Below are 22,076 nucleotides of genomic sequence, written 5' to 3' on the forward strand. Positions count from 1 at the left end.
GTAGTACATGAGATCAGAAGGTGGATGCTTAATTCACTACTCCACATAGGCCACAGCCCACCTGCCTAAAACTGGGTTTTGTGGCACATTGCTGCTTGCTGCCTTGCTTCAGTCACACTTAAAAGAAAGAGCCTGGTATGGCCCAGCCTCCTATGGTCCCATCCTGACATAGTTCCTTTCCTGGATGACACTATATGATTATTCCTGATGACAGATTGGTACAAATCACCCTTGGAGTTTGGATCCTGATCTGAGCTATCCAGCTGACTCCCCTTTCTTTGTAATGGGCTGGACCCAAATTCCAGCACTGAACACCCCCAGCTTCAGGAAAAATCAGATCTGGATGCAAATCCAAACACTGGAATTGAGCCACATCTCTGACCCCAGTCATGTTTTGCAGGGTGAGAGAAGGAAGAGGGGGTGAAATCTCCTTGTCCTAAACACTTCAGGGAGCTAAAGCCAGGTGCTCTATGAAGATGGCTCAGTGGCCATGTCACCTCCTACTTGGAGGGCACCTCCAGTTCATCCCACGTATGTACAAGAAGGAGTGAAAGGAACTAATCAGCTCAGAGGTGTAATGGAAGTAACAGCCTCACCAAGTTTCAGTGTCTGTCAGATGAAAAGATTCATGACATAGATACAAGAGAGGTAAGGGAAAGATTGTTACAAGCATCAGGCTAAATCCTAAGGTATTTACACAGGCTTTATTCAGTAAACTCCTGCTGACATCAGTAAAAGTTTTGCCTGAATAAGGACTGAATAAAAGCTGGATTTGTCCCCTTAACCAGTAAATCTTTCTCTTAGCCACATGAAACAAATAACCAATCCTCTTGAGTGAAATTTACAAAGCAATTCTGCCTTTCTGGAGTGCTGTTGGCATCTCTAAAAGTTTTATTTTTCTTCAAAGATTCTAATAGTCCTTGCTAGGATAAGAAACTTTTATGAGTTAAAAAAAATGGTCATGCAGTGAAATTATATACACTCATTTTCTGTTCCCTTTTATTGTCAGACCAAAACGTCACTGTGAGAATGTTCTGATCTGATGGATTGAATCTGTTACTGTTTGTAAAATACAATGTGAAATAGATTTTGCAGCAGGTCAATTCCTTAAATGTTGAATCATTAATCAATGACAAGACACTCTCTGAAGCATCTTCCATATCTCTGTGACATTCCCGATACAGCATCAATCATCCAGCATAGATGCACCTGCAGAAAAAAAAAGCAGTGAAAGTTACATTGTCCTAGTCAGAAACTCAAAGCCCCAGACAAAGATACTCTAAAAAGGTCTATGAAAGACAAGCAAAGTTAGGTGTATTGGATTTGTTGTGGGGGTTATAAATTCCTAACTTCTTTTGGCATGAAAGCTAAATACACAGAGCTAAAGCAATGTTATGTAGAATCATAGGAATGTCAGGCTGGAAGGGACCTCAAGAAGACATCTAGCCCAGCCCTCTGCGCTGGGGCAGGACCAGGTAAACCTGGATCGCCCCTGACAGGTGTTTGTTCGACCTGTTCTTAAAAACCTCCAATGACGGGGATTCCACAACCTCCCTTGGGAGCCTGTTCCAAAGCTTAACTACCCTTAGAGCTAGAAAGTTTTTCCTAATATCCAACCTACATTTCCCTTGCTACTGATTAAATCCATTACTTCTTGTCCTAACTCCAGTGGACATGGAGAACAATTGACCACAGTCCCCTTTATAACAGACCGTAACATATTTGAAGACTGTTACCAGGTCCCCCCTCCTGATGACATGAAACCATCTTTCCACAGATTTGACCTCCAAATCCACTGACATCACATGAGCTTGCAGGTCTGTAACCGAGAGCAGCACTGCATCCCAGGCGCCTGAACATTGCTTTGGTGAACCTGACTTACTTGCACCCTCTGCTAACCTCTGGTGCTGGCGAGACGGTTCGTTCCGATTCGGTCTAGAGGAATTCCAAATCGTCGCTTGGGCAACTCCACCACCTTCCTGCACAAAAGAACAGGGCAAAAACTGGTAAGGATACTTCACAGGAGTAACCTAAAAGTGCTTGCATCTTTGCTTCCTCCATTTCACACCTGTCTTGGCAATAGGGTTTGGTCAGGGCAGCTCTGTTGTTAAAGCTGGAGGTTCTGGACAGTTACTCAAAATAAGGTGTTTTGCATTTCATAAACTGCAGCCTCTATAAGAAAACTATCCCTGCTGGGAGCATAGAGTTGCAGCTGTTTACAGAAAGGCTGAATTTGGTCCATTATCCCCATTTGGTAGTTGTTCATCTACTATTCAAAGAAGAGAAAAAAGATTTTTAAAATGTAACCGGGAATAGTATTTATGCAAAGTTTCATTCACCCATGGAACTCATTGCTGCAGGATATTATTAAGGCAAATATCAAATATTAAGTTACAAGGGCTGGGAAACCTTAGTTTTCAGGCCTGTCCTCCTCCAAAGTACAATGGTGCACAGTCAGGTATTTGGTGGGGCTTTATACCTTCCTCTGAAGCACTCAGAATTGTCCACTGTCAGAGACAAAAACACCAAAGACAATGAACCATCAGTCTGAGTCACTGCAGCAAATCTGACCTTGCCAATGTGTCACAGCAAAACTGAATAGTTCCTCCAAATGTTGGAACCAGCAGGAAAATATTGAGAAGGACGGACTCGTCTCCTAGTGCCAAAGAAGCAACAGATGTTGTGTTGGCACAACTGATGTTCCATCCTCCATGACCTGGGGTAAGTACACTCCCATTACGCCTTCTTCTCCTCTTCCTCCTCCCGCTCCTGATCTGCCCCCTCCCTCCTCTGCTCCCAGTGTCCCTTGCACCAGGGCTGCAGCAAAGATGCTGGAGAGGGGTCTCTGTACCTGCTGTAGTAGCCCCACAGGCTGGGGTCATTCTGTGGGGATGGAGGCCTCCCATATGGCCCTTTGCACCAGCCCAGGTGGGGCAGAGGGCCGCATGGCAGTGCTGAACCGATCCCCCTCTTTTTATGTTGCTCATGAAACAAGCCTGTAAAACGAAACCGATTTCGCTTCCTGGTCTCCAGGTTCCCAGTCTGCACCCAGCCCTGCCCCTGGCTTCCCCCAGGCCCACTCCCTGTCTCCTCTGAACTCACTCTCCCTTCCCCGCTTCCTCTTGCCTCTCTCACACCTCCAGTGAACAGTTGCAAGGTTGTCAGCTTTTCCTGCTGACCCTGCCGGGCCTCTCCTCCCACTGGGAGGCTGCTGGCTGCACAGCCGGGCCAGCGCCGTTAGCAAGGAGCAGCACTTGCTGCCATGCACCGCGTCTTGCTCCAACCATCTTTGGCAGCCCCGGGGAATCCACAGGAGCGTTCCTTTGGCCCGCAGGCGAGGCGGAGAATGTTACAGGGCCAGTGTCAGTAAAATCCCAGGCCTTTCGAGGAAAGAGGGCTGGATCCGCGGTTATGTTTCAAACCCACAGAGTTCCAGGCCCTTTGAAATCTCCTCAGACACGTTCCTCCGTCCTCAACTCAAAGAGCAGCAGCTCGGCTCTGCGCTCAGGCAGTAGCTTACTAAGGATAACTCCAGGGGGGCCTTCGCACCGAAAGCACCTCCTCCCCGCCGCCAATGTAATTCATTCGAAACAAAGGGCAGGATCTGAGCCTAAGTCGGAGCCAAGCTCTGCTCCGTTCGACTGCGTCCGGGGCTCCCATGCAGACCACTTGCCCTTTCCCTAAACTCTGCAGATGCCCAGCTCTTCCACCATGTTCCCTCCCCTACCGTAGGGGGTGGCCAAGCCCAGAAAGGTTATGGGACGGGACGGTAGATGGAGGTGGAGCCAAGTCCCTAAAGGGTCTGAAAATCAAGGCCAGAGAGGAATTAGTGAGGGAGGCCACAGGGAAGAGAGGGAGGGGGTGACTAAGAGGAGTGGGATGGGAAATAGAGGGTGAATCCCAGGAAATCAGCCTGACTGCAAGCCACAGCTGTGTGCCAGGGTGAACAAAGGGTTAACTCAAACTCAGCTCCACACTCCCCTAGAAGATGGGCTCAAGGGGAGGGCTGTAAAGAGGGGCAGATGCCTTAGGCAAGGTCCGACTCCAAGCTCTGGGGGCCCAGATCCGGGCTGAGCCCCAGGGGGGCAGGGCTCTACGTGCTGAGTATTGCAGAGTATTGTGTGTTACTTTCTTGTGATAAACACTAAGGAGCTGATCCTGTCCACCCAGACAACACTGTGGCAGCCATGGGGCAGGACATGCACATCGACAGGCCATGGATGAATTCCCCCGGTGCAGAAGGAGCGTTGGGTTAATGCCAGGGGCAGGAGGAGAGTAGCCATAGAGGTTTGAGCAGCAGTCAAATCCATAGGCAGCCCTGGGGGCTGCTCTAACTTATGCCAGAGGCCATTTCAGCAGCCCAGAAGCTGGGTGGTTCAGCAGTAGTCTAAGGTCACTTCTCCCCTTGCCCTGCCTGTCCTGGGGCAAAGGCTTTCCTGGCTGTGACTTAGGTTTTTTTAAAATCATTCTGTGAAGTCACTTCACTAGCTTTCAAACATTAGCTTGCAGGATGCTCTCTGAAATGAAGTGCACATGGTGAGGGTGCTCCATTGTTCTGGACATTTTGAATAGAGTCCACAAATCATGGGGGGGCGAAGGGGGAAGGTACAGGGGGGAAGCATCCTGCAGGGGTAGAAGAGATGAAATAGAGGAGACTTAATAGCTGTTTTCCAGTTTCCTTTCTAAAAATGGTTGTTTGCAATGCAAGGTTTAGACAACTCAATAGCCGCAAACATGAGCATGAGATTTCAGTCATTGGTTTTAAACAAACAGAACCAAAAGGTGAGATATTCCTCGCTAAACCTTCCCTTGTGTCTTTCACCCTGACCAATACGGCCATGTGGGCAGGAAAAACAAAACAACGTTTCATGAAAAACTGAGCAAGGTTTTTGAGAGTGGAGGAACTCGCATTTCACCCATAAAAGCACCGCCACTTTGCAATAAAAACCATGATGTTTCTGCAAACACCTAGTGAATTCCCACCTGGGGACTAATCCTAATTTTTGTCCTTGGAGAAACTTTACAAAGAGATGGAGGACTGGAAAATGAACTCTCTTCACTCTGTTGGGCCTTGTCTTCACTAGGAAACAAGGCATGTCCTTAACTCCAGGTAGCTACCAGTGTAAAATTGGGCAGTGAAGTTTTGGCAGTGAAGATTGGGCAGTTTGAAGTTTTCACAAGAGTTAGTGGATCACGGTAAACCATAGGATCCCCCAAAGTCTTTAACTCATCCTGCTAAAACGTGTGAAAACTGCCAGTTGCCCTGGTCTTCACCAGGGTTTTACTTCGTGTTAGCTAACTTGTGTTAAGAACACACCTTTTTTCCCTGCGAGGGAAGCAGAGGCATCAGGGCAGGGTGCACTTCTGCTCTCTCTCTGTGTTTGGTTGGATATAAGGAGAACTTAATTTTCCAGAGCTGTCAGTCTGCTGCCTTTCAGCATCGCTAAATTCACTGTAAAACTGGAACTCAAAACCCAGACTGTCACATAGGTCCCAGGCCCGGCCTAACCAAGGTGCACTCAGTGCACTTGCAGAGGGACCCATCTCCGAGGAGCCCCCAGCCACCAGAAACCCCCCCAAACCAAGCAGTGCTATGACGCTGTGCCCCAGCTCACAATGGCACTCACTCAGATTTGGCCTGGCTGCCCCTCCATCATGTCAGGGAGCGTAGAGGTGGGCGATGGGAACCAGCAGACCTGGGTGGCTGGGATAATGAGGAGCCACTGTCGCCCAGAGTGGAGTGCTGAGTTGTGGGGATGTGCCGGTGAGTGGCCAGGAGGGTCCTGGGGAAAATGGGTGTGAGGGATATGGGGCAAGTGCTGGGGGGCAGTGGGGTTGGGGAATGGGATGTTGGTGGTGAATGGGGGATGCTAGGGGCTGTGGCTGGTCAGGCTGCAGTGTTGGGGGCTGCAGTCAGCGGAATGTACGTCAGGGCTGCTGGGACGTGCGTGGGGGAGCTCTCGGGATCAGTGGGGGCTGGTGGAGGGTTGTTGGAATAGATGTGAGGTGGGGGCATTTAGGGGGTCTGTATGGGGCTGGGTACGTAAGGGGCAGTAACAATTTAAGGAATCTGGGGAGTCCCCCAATTTCCATAGTGGTCAGGGCCCCAGAATTCTTTATTTTGGGCCTGATGTTTCCCATCGAAAGCAGGTTCAAAGAAGGGCTACTAGGATGATCCGAGGAATGGAAAACCTGTCTTATGAAAGGAGACTTAGGGTACGTCCATACTACCCGCCCGGATTGGCGGGTAGCAATCGACTTCTCGGAGTTCGATATATCGCGTCTCATCTAGACGCGATATATCGAACTCCGAACGCGCTCCTGTCGACTCCGGAACTCTACCACTGCGAATGGCGGTGGCGGAGTCGACGGGGGAGCCGCGGACGTCGATCCCGCGCCTTGAGGACGGGTAAGTAGTTCGAACTAAGGTAGTTCAACTTCAGCTATGCTATTCGCGTAGCTGAAGTTGCGTACTTTAGTTCGACCCCCCACCCCCACCCCAGTGTAGACCAGGTCTTAAAGAGCTTGGCTTGTTTAGCCTAACCAAACGAAGGTTGAGGGGGGATATGATTGCTCTTTATAAATATATCAGAGGGATAAATACCAGGGAGGGAGAGGAATTATTTAAGCTCAGTGCCAATGTGGACACAAGAACAAATGGATATAATCTGGCCATCAGGAAGTTTAGACTTGAAATTAGATGAAGGTTTCTAACCATCAGAGAAGTGAAGTTCTGGAACAGCTTCCAAGGGGAGCAGTGGAGGCAAAAGACATATCTGGCTTCAAGACTAAGCTTGATAAGTTTATGGAGGGGATGGTATGATGGGATAGCCTAATTTTGGCACTTAATTGATCTTTGATTATCAGCAGGTAAGTATGCCCACTGGCCTGTGATGGGATGTTAGACGGGGTGGGATCTGAGTTACTGCAGAGAATTCTTTCCTAGGTGCTGGCTGGTGAGTCTTGCCCACATGCTCAGGGTTTAACTGATCGCCATATTTGGGGTCAGGAAGGAATTTTCCTCCAGGGCAGATTGGCAGAGGCCCTGGAGGTTTTTCACCTTCCTCTGCAGCATGGGGCACAGGTCACTTGCTGGAGGATTCTCTGCAGCTTGGCGTCTTTAAACCACAATTTGAGGACTTCAGTAGCTCAGACATAGGTTAGGGATTTGTTACAGGAGTGGGTGGGTGAGATTCTGTGGCCTGCGTTGTGCAGTAGGTCGGACTAGATGATCATAATGGTCCCTTCTGACCTGAAAGTCTCGGAGTCTATGATTCCTTGGAACAAAGTTAAGGTGTTTTATGGTTGAGCTGATCCCTCTTGTGGCCATCTGCAGCAATAACAGGGATTTTTAGCCCATCCTGCAAAGCGTCTGTCTGCAGAGCTTCTGTGCATCTTCACCTGTCGGCCAAGCAGGCCTTGGTATTGGGAAGGAAAATCAAAAGGAATTTTGTTTAAAAACATTATTTGTGCCTTTGTGATGCTTACTGGAGTCTCCATTGCTTCAAATCTCATCTAAAAGCTCATCCTCTCTTGCTTTTGTCTATGCTTTCCAAAGCTTCTTAACGTTAACAAAGAATAGGTGAAATCCAGGATGAAGTGAATGACCACTTTGCCATTGACTTCAGTGGGGCTAAGATTTCACCGAATCTCTGCTGTAAGTTTCTTCTATGTGAGCGTATATCACAGCAGGCCGTAAAGTCTTTTTCAGCATTTGAGAGCTTTTCAAGCCATTACATTCAGGATCTCTAACACCTGGAGCTAAAGGTGTTACAGTAGCAGGCTGTCATCCCATGGAGAAGGCAGAGACTCTGGCATTGGTTTACACGTGCCCTAGTATATACGCTAAGAAACATTTCGCATTTGGTCTATACGACCAAACAGCATTCCCTTGGTCTATACACTAGTGTGGTCATTGTATAGGGTGCTCTGAGGATGCTGTGTAGAACAGTAGCTGTGTAAAACGTAGTGATCAGAGAAACTCAAATGGCGTCAACATTTGGTTCACTCAGGAACCAAAAGCTTGTCTGTTCCTCCGAGCAATGAAACCCTCGAGGGTGAAACCGGGGCTGGAAATGTCATGAAAGGAGATATTTGGTGATACTCTGGCACTTCTGAGTTCAGCTAGACCTGGATGAAACTGGTTTTGATTTGAGAAATGTCACGATAAATATTGGCCCATTTCTCAAACTTCCTGCTTCCCTTCCTCAGATATTTTGCTTTCTCTGTAATTTAGATCAAATCAATATTTTTACATCTAAAATATGAATTTCCATGGCTTCTTTTGAAAAAAAGGGTTCATTTTTGCTCCCCAAAACAGCCAAATTTGGCTTAAAAACCCCACGCACTTACCGCAGTTATTTTTTTTTCACAGAAATGGGCCCATTTTGAGTTCATAGTGAGCTGTAAGGCAAAAAACCCTGCCTGAGGTTTTAATCATTTCACCTCTCACCCCCTACTGGCCAGAGCCTAGAAGTGCAGAGCTAGTATTAAAGCTGGTTAATTGCAAAAATGTCTTTGGAAAAAACAATTTTGGAAAATGTTGGCTAGCTCTAGTGAATATTTTTCACTTCCAAATTAAACATGGTCAGCCAAACTTTTACAGACCTCAGTAAAAATTCTGGTTCCAGGTTTGTGGTGAGTTTTGGGCGAAGGCCTGGATCAGGTTTTATTTGATCTTAACTTTGTTCACCCATCCATACGAAGGCCCCTCTCCAGCAAATCACTTAAGCGAATGCCTAACTTTAAGCACGTCACTAAGTGCTTTGCTGGATTGGGGCTGAAAAGTGGGGGAAGATGGTCACCAGCAGCAAATAGCAGGGGAGGCGAAAGAGCGCGATCTCAGTGAGCACTTTCCGTTACAATGAACATCAGACACCCTGCAAGTCTTGCCCAGCAGCCACATGCATCTCCTTTGCCTTCTTAGTTCTCATCTCCTTGGCTCGTTCCGACATAAAGCCCCATCTCCTCTTAGGTGAACAGTCAAGATATCAGGCCTGAATATTACCAGGTGTGTTGTAGGATAGGTACATTGTACAGGGCTTTGCTCAGACCCAGTCTCAGTGAAACCAATAGACCAGGATCCTAAAGGCCTTACTCAAGATGCCATCCTATCATGTACTGTCCATGACTTGTATGCGCACTACAGTGTTGGTCAAGATTTGCTGTGTAAGTTGCCCTCTCACCAGCCATCAGTACTTGGAAACATTCCCCCTCCCCCCATTCACTTTTAAACCCCAGACAGTATATATTCCTTGAACAGTTTTACTGCCTAAATAGCCTTTTAAACTGAAGGGCCATTAACATGCATGGAAAAGGATGCGCTGGAGGAATACGTTTACCTGGATGTCTCTTGTAGGTTGATTAGGGCTACAGGGATAAATCAGCTGCAGAGTGCATTACTTACCATAAATCTTGCAGCAACATTGAGAAGACGAGTAGTCTGCAGTGACTTCAATATACTGACAAATGAATTACCCACCGCCGACCACAGAACTAGCTAGCTAATGAAAATGAGTAGCTTGCGTTTGGAAGGTCTATCTATCAATATTCTTTATAGTGCTCATCACTATACCATCCGATCACTCAGCTTACCTCTGCTTGCCTTTCAGATCTACCGAACTAGCAGAAAGTCTGTCGAGAGGAGACCCAAACCCTGGGAAACTTCTTTTCTTCTTGGTCTCAATCACGTCATTTTCCAGAGACACTAGCTCATCAAGAAGCAGCAGCTTAGCTGCCAGGTCAGTGGCTGACTTCTCTTCGCTGGATGCGGAATGTGCTTCCATGCCTAATACTATGGAAGAGTCAAAGGGCTGCAAAAGAAGAGGGGATGGGTTTGCTCGATATTTCTGGTTCAGGTAAAGAATTTCAGTCAGTACAGTGGTTGGTACAGCCCATAAATACATTAGAACCAACAAATACTAAAGCTGAAGTAAATCGTTGGAATAAGATTTCTTCTTGAAAATTGGCCACTTTTCCAAGAGGAATTTTTTTAATATAAGGTTGTTGACATTGTTGAAATTCTTCATTTTTCACAAAAAATTGCGTGACTTTTTAATTGAAATTTTTCTCTAAAATGTTATTCAAAATGGTTATCAACATTTTTTATTTACTGAAACCTGGGTTCTTGGTAAACAAAAACTTTCCATAATCATTTCAATAACATTTTTAATAATGTATTCAGTATTTTTTTGAATTTCAATTAAATAATTCTATGAATTTTGGAGGGAAAATTAAATTTTTATTTTCAAACTCTTTGAAATGAAAACAGCTTCAAAACTCTGATATTTTCAGGAAACTGATTTTTGGTTTATGACAGGGTTTCTCAAATGGGGGTTGCCGCTTGTGTAGGGAAAGCCCCTGGCGGGCTGGGCCGGTTTGTTTACCTGCCCCGTCCACAGGTCCGGCCTATACATACCTATACAGTATTTTTCATCCCAAATCACTTCACAAGTTTGACAAATTGTTATGCAAAGAATATATCAAAATCATTTCACCTAGCACTGAAATGCTACCAATTCAGAGGTAGGACATGGCATGGCAGCCTTATGCACGTTTAGGACAGGAAATAAAGAACAGGGTATCCTCTTGAAACTTACAGGGAATTTGGATAGGCAGGATGTTTTTTGAACTTCATTTAGGACACTTGATGATTGCCCTGTTCTGTTCATTCCCTTTGAAACACCTGGCATTTGCCACTGTCGGAAGACAAGATACTGGGCTGGATGAACCATTCGTCTCACCCAATATGGTTGTTCTTATGTTCTTATGACATTAAGGTTAACACCCTTACTAGACTATATTTATGCACATTGGGTAGCTGACAAATACTGACTGGCCTCTGTCAATACCGAAGACATAAAAACAGACAATGAAACAATTTGCTCTGCTTTGTAAGAAGCAAAAAACATTGCTCCACGGTTAGTCTTTTAAAAAAACAGATGTAAAGCTGATGCCTTGACCACTTTTGGCCATTAAAGAATCTGTGGCACTTTTCGGCAGATTAAGGATGTTTGCCTCAGTGCCTTTGCTCAACGATAATGTAGGTGATTATTCTCTGCCTACTTCAAATTCCCCATTCACTTTCAGTTGGACACAGTCTTTTTCTTCAGTTCCTGACCTAGACACTGGTTTTATTCTGTTGCGTGAATATGCTCAGTTCCAAGGGAGGCAGCATTTCAAAGGCAATACATGTCTCCTTCTCAGAGGACAGCACCTTGACACGGTGGGAAGGCTGACAGCTATGCTGGTGGGAACTTTAACTCTTGGTAGGGCTACCCAAGCCATACAGGTCCAACGATAGGGACCAGAAGAAAGGCTGCCATTGGTCCCCTAGGTCAGGGATTGAGTGATAGGCCAACAACTTGTCCTTGTGAGGAGTGAAGTTAGAAACACAACAAGGGAGCCATCCCAGCAAACAGCCTGAAAGCCGGGGACGAGGCAGTCTTGTTCATGGTTCCTGGGATATCTTGGTCTGATATCCCAGGAATGATTCAGATTCAGATATAAAGGTAAGATAGTAGCAGAATTTCTTCTGTAGTTACTGTAAGAATATCCACATTCATGCGGCCTATGTTTGAAAAATGCAGATGAATTACCTAACCGCCTTCCTTTTGTGTTTCCGCTGTGTGTATTCAGGGAGCCAGTCAGAAATCATTAAAGAAATGGAGTTTACAAATATCTCATTAGGTTGGATGGTCATGGATTGGATGAGGAAATGGAACCCACTGCTAAGGATAGAAAGGATGCCCCTGAATCGCTGCATTATACTGCAATATTTGTAAAGTGTGTAATCTGGAACGAATGGGCTTCCCTTGATCTTAACAAGACATCAGGGAAATTCTGCAAGTCCATCTACATGTAGAGCTATGTGAACTGTATGCACTCCACATAGATCACAGGTAGGATGTGTTTATTAGGTTGTTTGAGGGTTTAAGAATAGTTCATTTAGGAAACTCTTTTGCACATGTGAACACTAGTCTGATGAGACTTTAAGGAAGATAAAAAATCTTTCAAGGAAACTTGAAAGCTTTCACCATTTAAAACCCTTCATATATAGCCCACTTTAACAGAAGATCTTGCCAGATATTAAGGCAAAATCCTTGGAAGCTGAGACCTGTTCAAAATTATAAACTCCTGATGGCTTTTAGGGCTGGTTGCAATTTTTCCATCAAAATTGTTTTTTTGACTGAACAAATTTTGTTATCAAGGGGTCAGCTTTCTGCAGAGAAATTCGACTTTGTCAAAGAAAGGAATACTCCAAGACAGAACATATTGATTTAGGAATGCTGTTTCAGACCCTGATGGGAGTTTTTTGGGTGTCTCATGAATCTATTCTCCTCTGTGCTGGTCTTCCGGCTAGACTGCAGCTCCCATGTTGCATTGCAGTGGCACAGCAAGAGGGCAGATCATGATGCATCATGGGAAATGTAGTCTGACCAGAGAGTCCAGCCTACAGAAGAGACTGATGGCCAGCAGCACTCAAACTACAATTCCCCTGATACACTGGGGTGCCATGTCTGAATCAATATCTGTTGGGTTTTGGCTCTCATTTTTTCAGTTTTTGATTTCTGGACTAAAATTTTGGTTTTCTATGGGAAATAAAAACATTTCCCTACCAGCCCTAGTGTATTTTAATTTCTCCACTAAAGAGTGCCCAAAGTGTGGCCTCTGGGTCAGATGTGCCCCATTCATGTTTTATGGTGTGGCCCACAGAATCCCACAGCTTTCATGGGCAGGTGAAGCATGGCAGGACGATAGGTCTCCATCCAATGCTCCTTCTTGATCCAGCTGGAGTCCACTCAAATAAATCAGCAGGATGGTATGTGGCTCTTTGGCCTGCACAGGCTGCACCTGCTAAAGAACAGCGTGGTGCAATACTTGGGCTCCTGGAAAGATGTCAGGGAATCCATCATTTGAGCAAAGTATTTGCCCGTTTACTCTACTCAGTCTCCATGGAGCTGGGTAAATCGTCACAATTTTTATCTGATGAATTTCACCTGTTTGTCTCTTGATAAACAGATCCCCATCTTCCTCAGATCACCATCCAATACTCCCCACTGCGAATAAGTGGTCACGGATGGGGCAGAGAGGGTGCCAGTCTTGCATCCTTCTCCCCTAATCCCTGGCCAGAATAGGTGGTGCAAAGAGGGGAGAGGAGAAGTTACTCCATGGGGTGGGATGAAGTACCCTACTCTTCCTCCCCACAGCGAGTGAGTGGTGGGGGAGATACTGTCACTCTGGTTCACACGTCATCCTCTCTTCTGCTCCTGGGGCAGCACAGCTCTGTGCCACCCTTTACACTCGGCACATGGTACCGTCACAGTCTAACTCGAACACTACCCTTAGAGCCCGCTGCCCATCTCATCCCCATCCTCAGGAGATACCTGCCTCTCCAGCTGTCCCTGCCTTCGAGCTCCCTAGGAAGGGAAGGTGCATGCGGCAGTGTCAGGAATAGCCTCTTACCTGTGGAGCTGCCTCAGCGAGGGCAGCAGTGCCGGTGTGCCACCGCAGCAGAGTAAGCGCCAGGACAGAGCGCACCACCCCAAACCGAACCTGCAGCATCTGCAAAGCAGAACAACCTATTGAATCACTCCCCACCGACACGCTCAGAGGAGGAAGGGCACGTGACAAGGGCAGCAGTGAGCAGTTACAAGGACAAAGATGAGCCAGCCTCAAACAGACCAGACACATGGAGGGGAAATGACTTAGAATCATAGAATCATAGAATCTCAAAGCAGGACCAACCCCAACTAAATCATCCCAGCCAGGGCTTTGTCAAGCTGGGCCTTAAAAACCTCTAAGGATGGAGATTCCACCACCTCCCTAGGTAACCCATTCCAGTGCTTCACCACCCTCCTAGTGAAAATGTTTTCCCTAATATCCAACCTAAACCTCCCCCACTGCAACTTGAGACCATTGCTCCTTGTTCTATCATCTGGTACCACTGAGAACAGTCTAGATCCATTCTCTTTGGAACCCCCTTTCAGGTAGTTGAAAGCAGCTATCAAATCCCCCCTCATTCTTCTCTTCTGCAGACTAAACAATCCCAGTTCCCTCAGCCTCTCCTCATAAGTCATGTGCTCCAGCCCCCTGATCATTTTTTTTGCCCTCCACTGGACTCTTTCCAATTTTTCCACATCCTTCTTGTAGTGTGGGGCCCAAAACTGGACACAGATGAGGCCTCACCAATGCCGAATAGAGGGGAATGATGACTTGCCCAGGTCACTCAGCAGAGCCAGGAGCAGCCCCTGACTCATAGCTTAGTGCCCAATTCTGCCTTCCTTGATGCTCAGGAGCCGATCCAGCTCACACCGACCTGGCTGGAAATCTTGCCATTGATTTGAACGGGAGTTGGGTTGCGGCCTCCAGCCCCAGAAGAAATCTGCTAATCTGCTTGTTAATCTTCTTTCCATGCCCAGCCCCAGAGAGCATAATTCAGCTCTGACTCTGCCACTCTCTGTTGACTCTCCTGCTGGAGCTGGCTGTGTAAATACATTCTGATGATGTACGAGAGTTGTTTTATCCTCACTTTCGCAGATCTCTCACGAGATCGGGCAGAATATACCCAGCAGAAATGTTTGACTTTGCTCTTGTTTCCCACACTACAAGAGAGATGAAGCAAAGTGCTTGGACTCCTGGTTTCAAAGTCCAGCTATAACACGTGTCTTCATTTCTCTTAGGGTGACCAGACAGCAAGTGTGAAAATTTGGGACAGGGAGTGAGGGGTAATAGGAGCCTATAAAAGAAAAAGACCCAAAAATCGGGACTGTGCCTATAAAATCAGGACATCTGGTCAACCTAATTTCTTTGCTTCTCACATGGGCTTTCCCTTAAGTGATCAGAACAACAAGCCACCTTGGCTATTACCCTTGTACTGACATTCGCTAGTAGCAGACGCTGTAGAGGAAGGTATAAAAATGGTGTTAATTTTAATTATTTTTACATGTACTTTTGTTATCTGGTTTCATACCCTTTTCTTTTGTCCATAAGGTTTAGGAAATGGCTGATATAAACCAGAATAATTCCAGAGGAGTTAAAGGAGAGAGACAAAAGAATGAATAAGGTGAGACTGATGTGTCCACTCATTCTGAGCAGTGATCCAGAAGCTAACAGAGCTACACCAATTTACAGCAATTGAGCATGTGGACCATGGTCCCCACCCTCCCCGTTGTGGTGCTTTATAATGTGTATTTTTGTACTTGGCTGTGCATTGAAAGGAAAAGTCGCCATCTATCACCTTGCAGAGAACCACATCCTGATTATTTGGATATGGGGAAGTAAAAATAAATGGTGAGGTTAAATACACCCGTTTCATATGGTTTAATGTCTGTGCTGGTTTTCATTCATCCCAGAGACCAAAGAGCTAAAAACGGCATCTGGTGCACTAATAAAAATAAACACTATGGCACCTGCATCACAAAAGACATTTGATTAACCAGCTGGAACTCAACTCCGGCAAAATTAGAAGGAGAGGAAATTGTAGGGACTAAGGTCCTGCTTCTGGTCTCATTGAAGTCAGTTGCAAAAGTACGGTCTCATTGACTTAAATGGGAGCAAAATCAGGGCCAGCCTGAGACCATCTTAACCCCACCACTCCTCAGCCCTGGCTTCTGAACCCTTCTGTATGAGGACAACGAGCGTGCTGCTCCCCTAAACGCTGTCCTCTCCTGCCGCAGAGAAGGATATTGGTTCCCCTGAATTTTGGGCCCGCTGAGGTGGGAGAAGGAAGCAGGATTTTCCCTTCTGTGAGTGATTTTGCCCTAAATCATTTTTGCCACTGAAAGCAAAGTCAAAGCCATTGATGATGGCGTCAGCTGAACTCACCACAGTCAGAGGTGTTACATTTGTGTATGTCAGACATGAATTTGACCCACCACTTTTAACCATATTCCTGGAGTTTAGCTATTTACACTAGTTACTTCTCTTTCTTCTGTTGTTCAGCTATTGTATATTCCGAAGTTGCCTGAACAATTCCACTCAGTTTCTTTGTCACTTGGATTTTGTAGATATCTGTTCCCCTTCTACTTACATCGTGACTCAAGCTTAATCTCGGGTAGGTGTTGAACGCTAGTGTTCTACCTCCCTACTCCCAAAGAGACGTGAAGTTAGATCTGAACTGCTCTGAGTAAACTTATGACTGCAACACAGCTCCTGGCAGGATTTGTCCTCCTTGTTGTGGGCTAGATTCCAATAGCTTTACTCATGCTAAGTAGCACTTACTCGACAAATACTCCCACTGAATTCACTGGGTCTACATGAGGAGGTAAGGTGCTACTCCATGTGAATGCATGTCTCAGAATCTGTGTTATCTGAAATAAATAAAATACTGTCCAGCTTTCAACAGATAAAATTGCATGTCTGAAATTTCGACATATTTATGGGTTTCACCCATATTTTAGCTCAAAACACAGCAAAGCTTAAATTCCTGGTGTAATTCAGCATCTTTGTTGGTGTTCCAATTAAAACAGATAAAAGAAAGAACATTTTTCTGCCATATCAAGACAGGATAAACAGCAGCAACTTCTGCACGTACCATTCGAAGCGCCTTTCCAACAGAAGGCCAAACCAAAGTAGAGCTCTTGACCATCCATAGCGTGGTAACTCCCTAACATCAGACCCTAGGGCTCTGCAGATATGTTTTTCTTTTTTCTTTTAACAAAAGCGAAACAACATCCCCAAGCCAAGATGGCTGAGCAAAAACCAGACAGTGTAATTCATCGCAGAATTCAAAACCATTCCCTATCAAAAATGTGAACAGCCATCATTGTTCTTTCCGATTCAAACGATCATATTTCACACCACTCTGAAGATTACTCTCAGCATAAATCACAAGCGGTTTATTTTTCCTGCTTGACAGTTAGCAACAGAACTGAGGCAAGACTTCATACACTGCAGCACAATCTTTCACTCTCCTGCCATTGTGCATTGATTACTCTCTCACGCAAATTTTAATAGCAATATTGTAACAGCTCCGCACTCCTCCAGAAACGTAGACCTTACTCTTGCAGTGAATAGGAGCAGGCAGGCCCCTGAAGTCAATGGGGCTTTGCCGGGATGTGCGTGTATGGTGTTCAGAGGAAGGATCAGGGTCACGGACTGTCATGGACTGCGCATCATAGACATTAGGTTCTTCATTGCAACAGCATGAAAACTCAGATCTTCCCACTCTAGAAGCATAGGCCTCTACTATTAAAGGTAAAGGAGAATCTCCATTACCGTTAGTCACACAGGGCCTCTGACATCACCCTTAGCAATTGTAATTCCATCCTGTAGAGGGCAGTGGTGTGCATGCTCAGCAACCAGCTCATTGGTTCATGGAGGTTAAGTCCATTAATGGCTATTAGCCAGGATGGGTAAGGAATGGTGTCCCTAGCCTCTGTTTGTCAGAGGGTGGAGATGGAAGGCAGGAGAGAGATCACTTGATCATTGCCTGTTAGGTCCATGTCCTCTGGGGCACCTGGTAGACAGGATACTGGGCTAGATGGACCTTTAGTCTGACCTGGTACGGCTGTTCTTATGTTATTATGTTATGTTCTTATTGTACTATTTTGCAATTATTCAAGTGCCATCAAAAGTGGTCTGTTACTACCTGTGCTAGTTAAATGTATCGTTTTGTGAGTCTCTCCACTGAGAGTCTTACCCATTGTCCTTAAGATGCAGATGGCAGAGTATTTTATCTGAAACAAGGATATGAGCTACTAACAGATGCACTGGAGGATCTGGGAAAAATCCTGCTCCCATTGAGGTCAATGGGCAAACTCACACGGATTTCCGTTGAAGCAGGACTGTGCCCTCAAGTGCATTCATTACCATAAAAGCCAAGATACTCCCATATCAGAAATGTCAGTGATTTCAGAAAGTTCTAGGGAGCCTTGCTTAAATGCAAGTGGAATTATCAGTAATACCATGAAAACGTACAAGGAAGGGGAAAAATACCACTGCTGAATCCAGCACACAAATAGCTTAGCATTGCTCTTTTGTTCTCATCCCACAGATGAGATATGACACACTCTGCAGAAAGCAGTCCATTATAAAAAGACATTGAAGTATGGGACTTACTGGAAAATGCATTCCATAAATTATAAACAGTTAAAGCCAGATACTCTCTGTTGTTAATAATGCATTTGCTGAAGTAAGTTTTGATTTTTAAGTTTTGGAAATCCACATCAATTCTTTTATTATATATATGATGCAGTCAGAATTAGCTTTCTCTATGATCATTTCAAACTGCCTTTTACTATTAATCTGGTTAGTGCAATGACTGCTCAGACCCCTGAGAATGTAGGGAAATAGCTCATGGCAGGCTTCGTCTACTTAAATCTACTAGGATCTTCCAAATCTCATATTTAAAATTGATGAACTTTGGCCAAGAATCCAAAAGTGATGAGTGATGTTGGGGGTCCATCTGGGGGCTTGATTTTCAGAGGGCGAGTACTCAGCAATTTCTGAAAATCAGGCTCCTTCAAGGTGTCTGAAGATGAGCACCCAAAATCATTAATCATTTTTGAAAATCTTAACTTTGATGTATACCTTCACTCTAACAACACAGTTGCCAGTGCTTTATCCTTATTGCCTGTGTTATCTTGCCATCTTGGCAATTATTTCCCTGCTATTTTGATCTATGTTAAATTGTGCTTAAATGTTTTCTTGCGTTTAAACTTTGGAAAGAAGGAGATGCAGTGAGAACACGTGCATGTAGATGATTGCTCTGGCTGTCTTTACTCAGGCAAAATTCTCATAGACTTCAACTGGAAGTCTATCATCACACCAAAAATAGCAGCCTGGATTTTGTGGCACCAGCTATCCACCTGAATACAAGCTCTGTTATTTTTAGTGCACTAGCTTGAGTGGAGCTCGCAGGTGTCAGTCTCCCTGGGCTGGAAGGCTCAGTTCCCGCTGTACTGTGGATATTCCTATAATAGCAACAGGCATTCTCTTTGCTTCTCTTCGCTAGGGGACTTGCCTGTGTAAAGGGCCTGATCCTCCAGTTATACAAACGAGAGAAGCTGCTTTACTTCAGTAGGGCTACTCATGTGAGTAAGGGCTGAATCTCAGAATGTCAAATTCTCATCAGTGCTACAAGATGTATTTTTAAGAGGAGTTTTTAAGAGGAGACTAGACCCTCCCGCCCCCGTGTGAACATCTGAACTCACACCAGCATAAATCGGGAGTTACTCAGCTGCAGTCCATGGAGTTACACAGATGCAAAAGCAGTAGGAAGAGGATAATCAGGCATGGTCACTGTTTGCTCATTTGAATATTTTGTACAGCCCAAATAGTCCATGCGGGATATTCTAGGAATGTTTTCCTGGGAATTAGCAGGAGTTACACAATTTGGACAGCTTGCAAAGCTAAGAACAATCTGTACCTGACTATCACCCGCCACAAACAAACATTTAATAACAGCAAATGAAAAGCACTTTGTCTGAAGGCAATCATGCTTGGACACCAAATGTATCAGCCACAAATGACTGACAAAATCCACCTAGGAAAAAGTGCTAAATAAGCAGATTTTTTACAACATACAGGAAAAGAACCATTAATGAGAAGCACCGATTTGCACCTTTGCTAAGCAAGATAATTGAAATAACTTTATAGCATTCTTGGTATGCACTATGGAAAACAAAACTTTATTAGACTGTTATCCATTGCCAACAAATGCTCAGCTCCTAAATCATTTATATATTTACCAAATAAGCAGGCCAACTTTTCTAAATGTTTCTAATCACAGTTACATTTACATTTTAAGACTTCTTTTTTAAAAAGTTTTGTTTGCTTTTCAGGATAAGAACTAACAGTTCTTCAGTGTCACAGGCTTGCATGCCTTCAGCATTTAAAAATAAAGAAAACAAACCTTTAAAACAACAGAAAGAGGAAATATACAGAGGTGAAATGTACAGGGATATAGACTAGGTTTTTATTCACAGGTGCAGAGGAAATTTCTCTTTTCTTAACAATGGAGGGACATAAGTGGAAGTTCTGTGTACAGATAAGTGCAGACTATGTTATTTGAGAGGAGAATAGTGCCCATTACAACCAGTTAAAATATACTTCCATAATTATATAGATAAAGCTCTCAAGATCAGCTCTGAAAAAGAGAGGAATGTCATTACAATGGTAAGATAAATGGCTCAAATATTAGCTGTGATGTAATGGATGACAGACATATATTACCCTTGTGAACAAAGATCAAAACTGATTATTGGTGAAGAAAAAATTGATATCTGAGTGAAGATTATTGTAGGTTGAAATTGTAGGTGATCTATTTCTTTGGGCAAACTCAGAAGAATATAAAGGTGAGTTACAATCATATGACAAGCAATCTGTAGACAGTTGAAGCATGTTTTGAACTTGCTCAGTAAAATAACAGTCCTAGAACTCAGAGATACACTTAGCAGTTAGACGAAGTTCGAGTTATACAAATCCTGATCCATCTGAAATCAGCAGGGCAGGATTTTACCAGGAGTATTGATAAACACCATTGCTCCAAACAGTAAAACTTTGCACTTATATAATCTTGTTAATTTATTTCACAGTGGGTTTTTTTTATCCATAGACTTCAAAGTGCTCTACAAAGAAAGGCCAGCAGGATCATCTCCATCATATAGATGGGAAATTGAGGTCCAGAGAAGTTAAGTTAACTCGCCCCAGCATCATGAATAATCCTCCTGATTCTCAACCCTATGTTCTACCCATTAGAGAGGATGCTGCTTCTAAAGTGAACAGCCAAATAAGCCGGTAGTGCACGCTCCTGTGTTTTAAGAACTGCAGAGATTTGAACCCCAGTGAACAAAGCCCATGTTGGCTCCCCAAGAAAACTCCCCCTGTTGCCTCAGCAGCCTCCAGAGTGCAGACCTGAAAGTTCTTTACATTTACACACTAAGTGACCCCAGTTACGGAGGCAGAGAGAGTGAGAGAGATTTTGAGCCCAGTACGAAGAAAGCACAATTACAATCACTGGGCCAGACTATGTTTTCAGTTACAACAATGCAAACCTGAGTTACTCCAAATCTGGCCCATCATTGATATTAGGATGTCCCTTGATCCTTAATGCTCTTCTGTAGACTTAGGAGCTTTACAAAAGGAAAAGAATAAAGAACTTGCTGGCTAAGAGCTTTCCCTGGTCTAATTTCTTCATCTTGTGCCTTAAAACATGTTACAGGTAACATCCATGTAAACATGTCACTAAAAATCCGTTATTTATTAAAGCAAAGCAATCAATCGCGCTATTTAACTAGATTGGCTCTTTAATTCCTTTAGAGCCATAAAATGCATTTGATTTATTCTGAGTAGAACATAACACGCAAAAGGGAAAAATCAAAGAAAAACAAGTAAAATACCACTATTACCTAGCATCTAGAGAGCACTTTACATCTTCTAAGCACTGCACAAGCATAAAAGCAAAAAGCCTCTTTAATAGGGATGCGCTGTTTGACACTTGTTTACATGCTAACTCGTTAGCTAACGGAAATATGTTTCTATCTTCTATTATTAGTTTATTTCCAGTACCCAAATTACTGGGAGATGTGCTTCTTACTGTTGTACCCCAAAATGCCAAGAGGAATTGCACTTTTCCCATCAGACATGTGTATGTGTGTATTTTGTGCTTGCTTGTTAATTTCAAAATGTTCAGTGTTCATATACTTAACAAAGAAAGCAAATATTGAAAGAGTTTCTGTAAACAAAGCAGCAGACACACAAAAATCCCAGACACCCCCCCCCCCACACACACACACAGCCCAGTTCCTCGCTTATCTTACCTTGCCTTGGATACAAGCAACCCCAACTTTGATGGATCTTGCTAGGATCTCCCACCCTAACTTATCCCTAATGCTTAGCTTTCTTTCAGAGTTTTTATAGTCTCTGCTGTAGGCTCCACACTCCAATCCCTGCCTTTGCTTTCACTTACATCATTTCTAAAGATTTTCCACTGATCCTTGCCCTAAACCTTTCTCTCCCTCTCACTCACACACACTCACACACACACTCTTGCCTCACATTTGTTATATTTATTGTTTGGACCGAGCTGATTAGGTTGTAATTAAAGGTCTAGGTTTTTAAAAAAAAGAATCCGA

The 22,076-nt window shown here is 44.5% G+C and overlaps 1 protein-coding gene and 1 long non-coding RNA gene across 2 annotated transcripts; one reads left to right on the forward strand and one right to left on the reverse strand.

Moving 5' to 3' along the window:
* Positions 1-816: 816 nt before the first annotated feature.
* On the reverse strand, positions 817-21,824 carry OSTN (osteocrin). The gene is made up of 5 exons (XM_039489267.1): positions 21,762-21,824; positions 13,465-13,563; positions 9,595-9,812; positions 1,883-1,979; positions 817-1,209 (listed from the first exon to the last, which is right to left on the reverse strand). Exons 2-4 carry the CDS (start codon positions 13,561-13,563, stop codon positions 1,895-1,897), a joined length of 402 nt encoding a protein of 133 aa, XP_039345201.1. The 5' UTR covers positions 21,762-21,824; the 3' UTR covers positions 817-1,209; positions 1,883-1,894.
* On the forward strand, positions 5,663-11,891 carry LOC120372286. The gene is made up of 3 exons (XR_005584835.1): positions 5,663-5,764; positions 9,612-9,857; positions 11,638-11,891. It is a non-coding gene; the product is annotated as an uncharacterized LOC120372286 (long non-coding RNA).
* Positions 21,825-22,076: the final 252 nt, after the last annotated feature.

The sequence above is a fragment of the Mauremys reevesii genome, linkage group 9 (assembly GCF_016161935.1).
Source record: "Mauremys reevesii isolate NIE-2019 linkage group 9, ASM1616193v1, whole genome shotgun sequence".
Classification (NCBI taxonomy): Eukaryota; Metazoa; Chordata; order Testudines; family Geoemydidae; genus Mauremys; species Mauremys reevesii.

Coding starts and splice junctions, on each gene's coding strand:
- OSTN (XM_039489267.1), bottom strand. CDS start 13,563: ATGCTGCAGGTTCGGTTTGGGGTGGTGCGCTCTGTCCTGGCGCTTACT. Junction 9,813..13,464: donor TCGCTGAGGCAGCTCCACAG/GTAAGAGGCTAT, acceptor CTTCTTTTGCAG/CCCTTTGACTCTTCCATAGT. Junction 1,980..9,594: donor GATCTGAAAGGCAAGCAGAG/GTAAGCTGAGTG, acceptor TCTTTTGTGCAG/GAAGGTGGTGGAGTTGCCCA.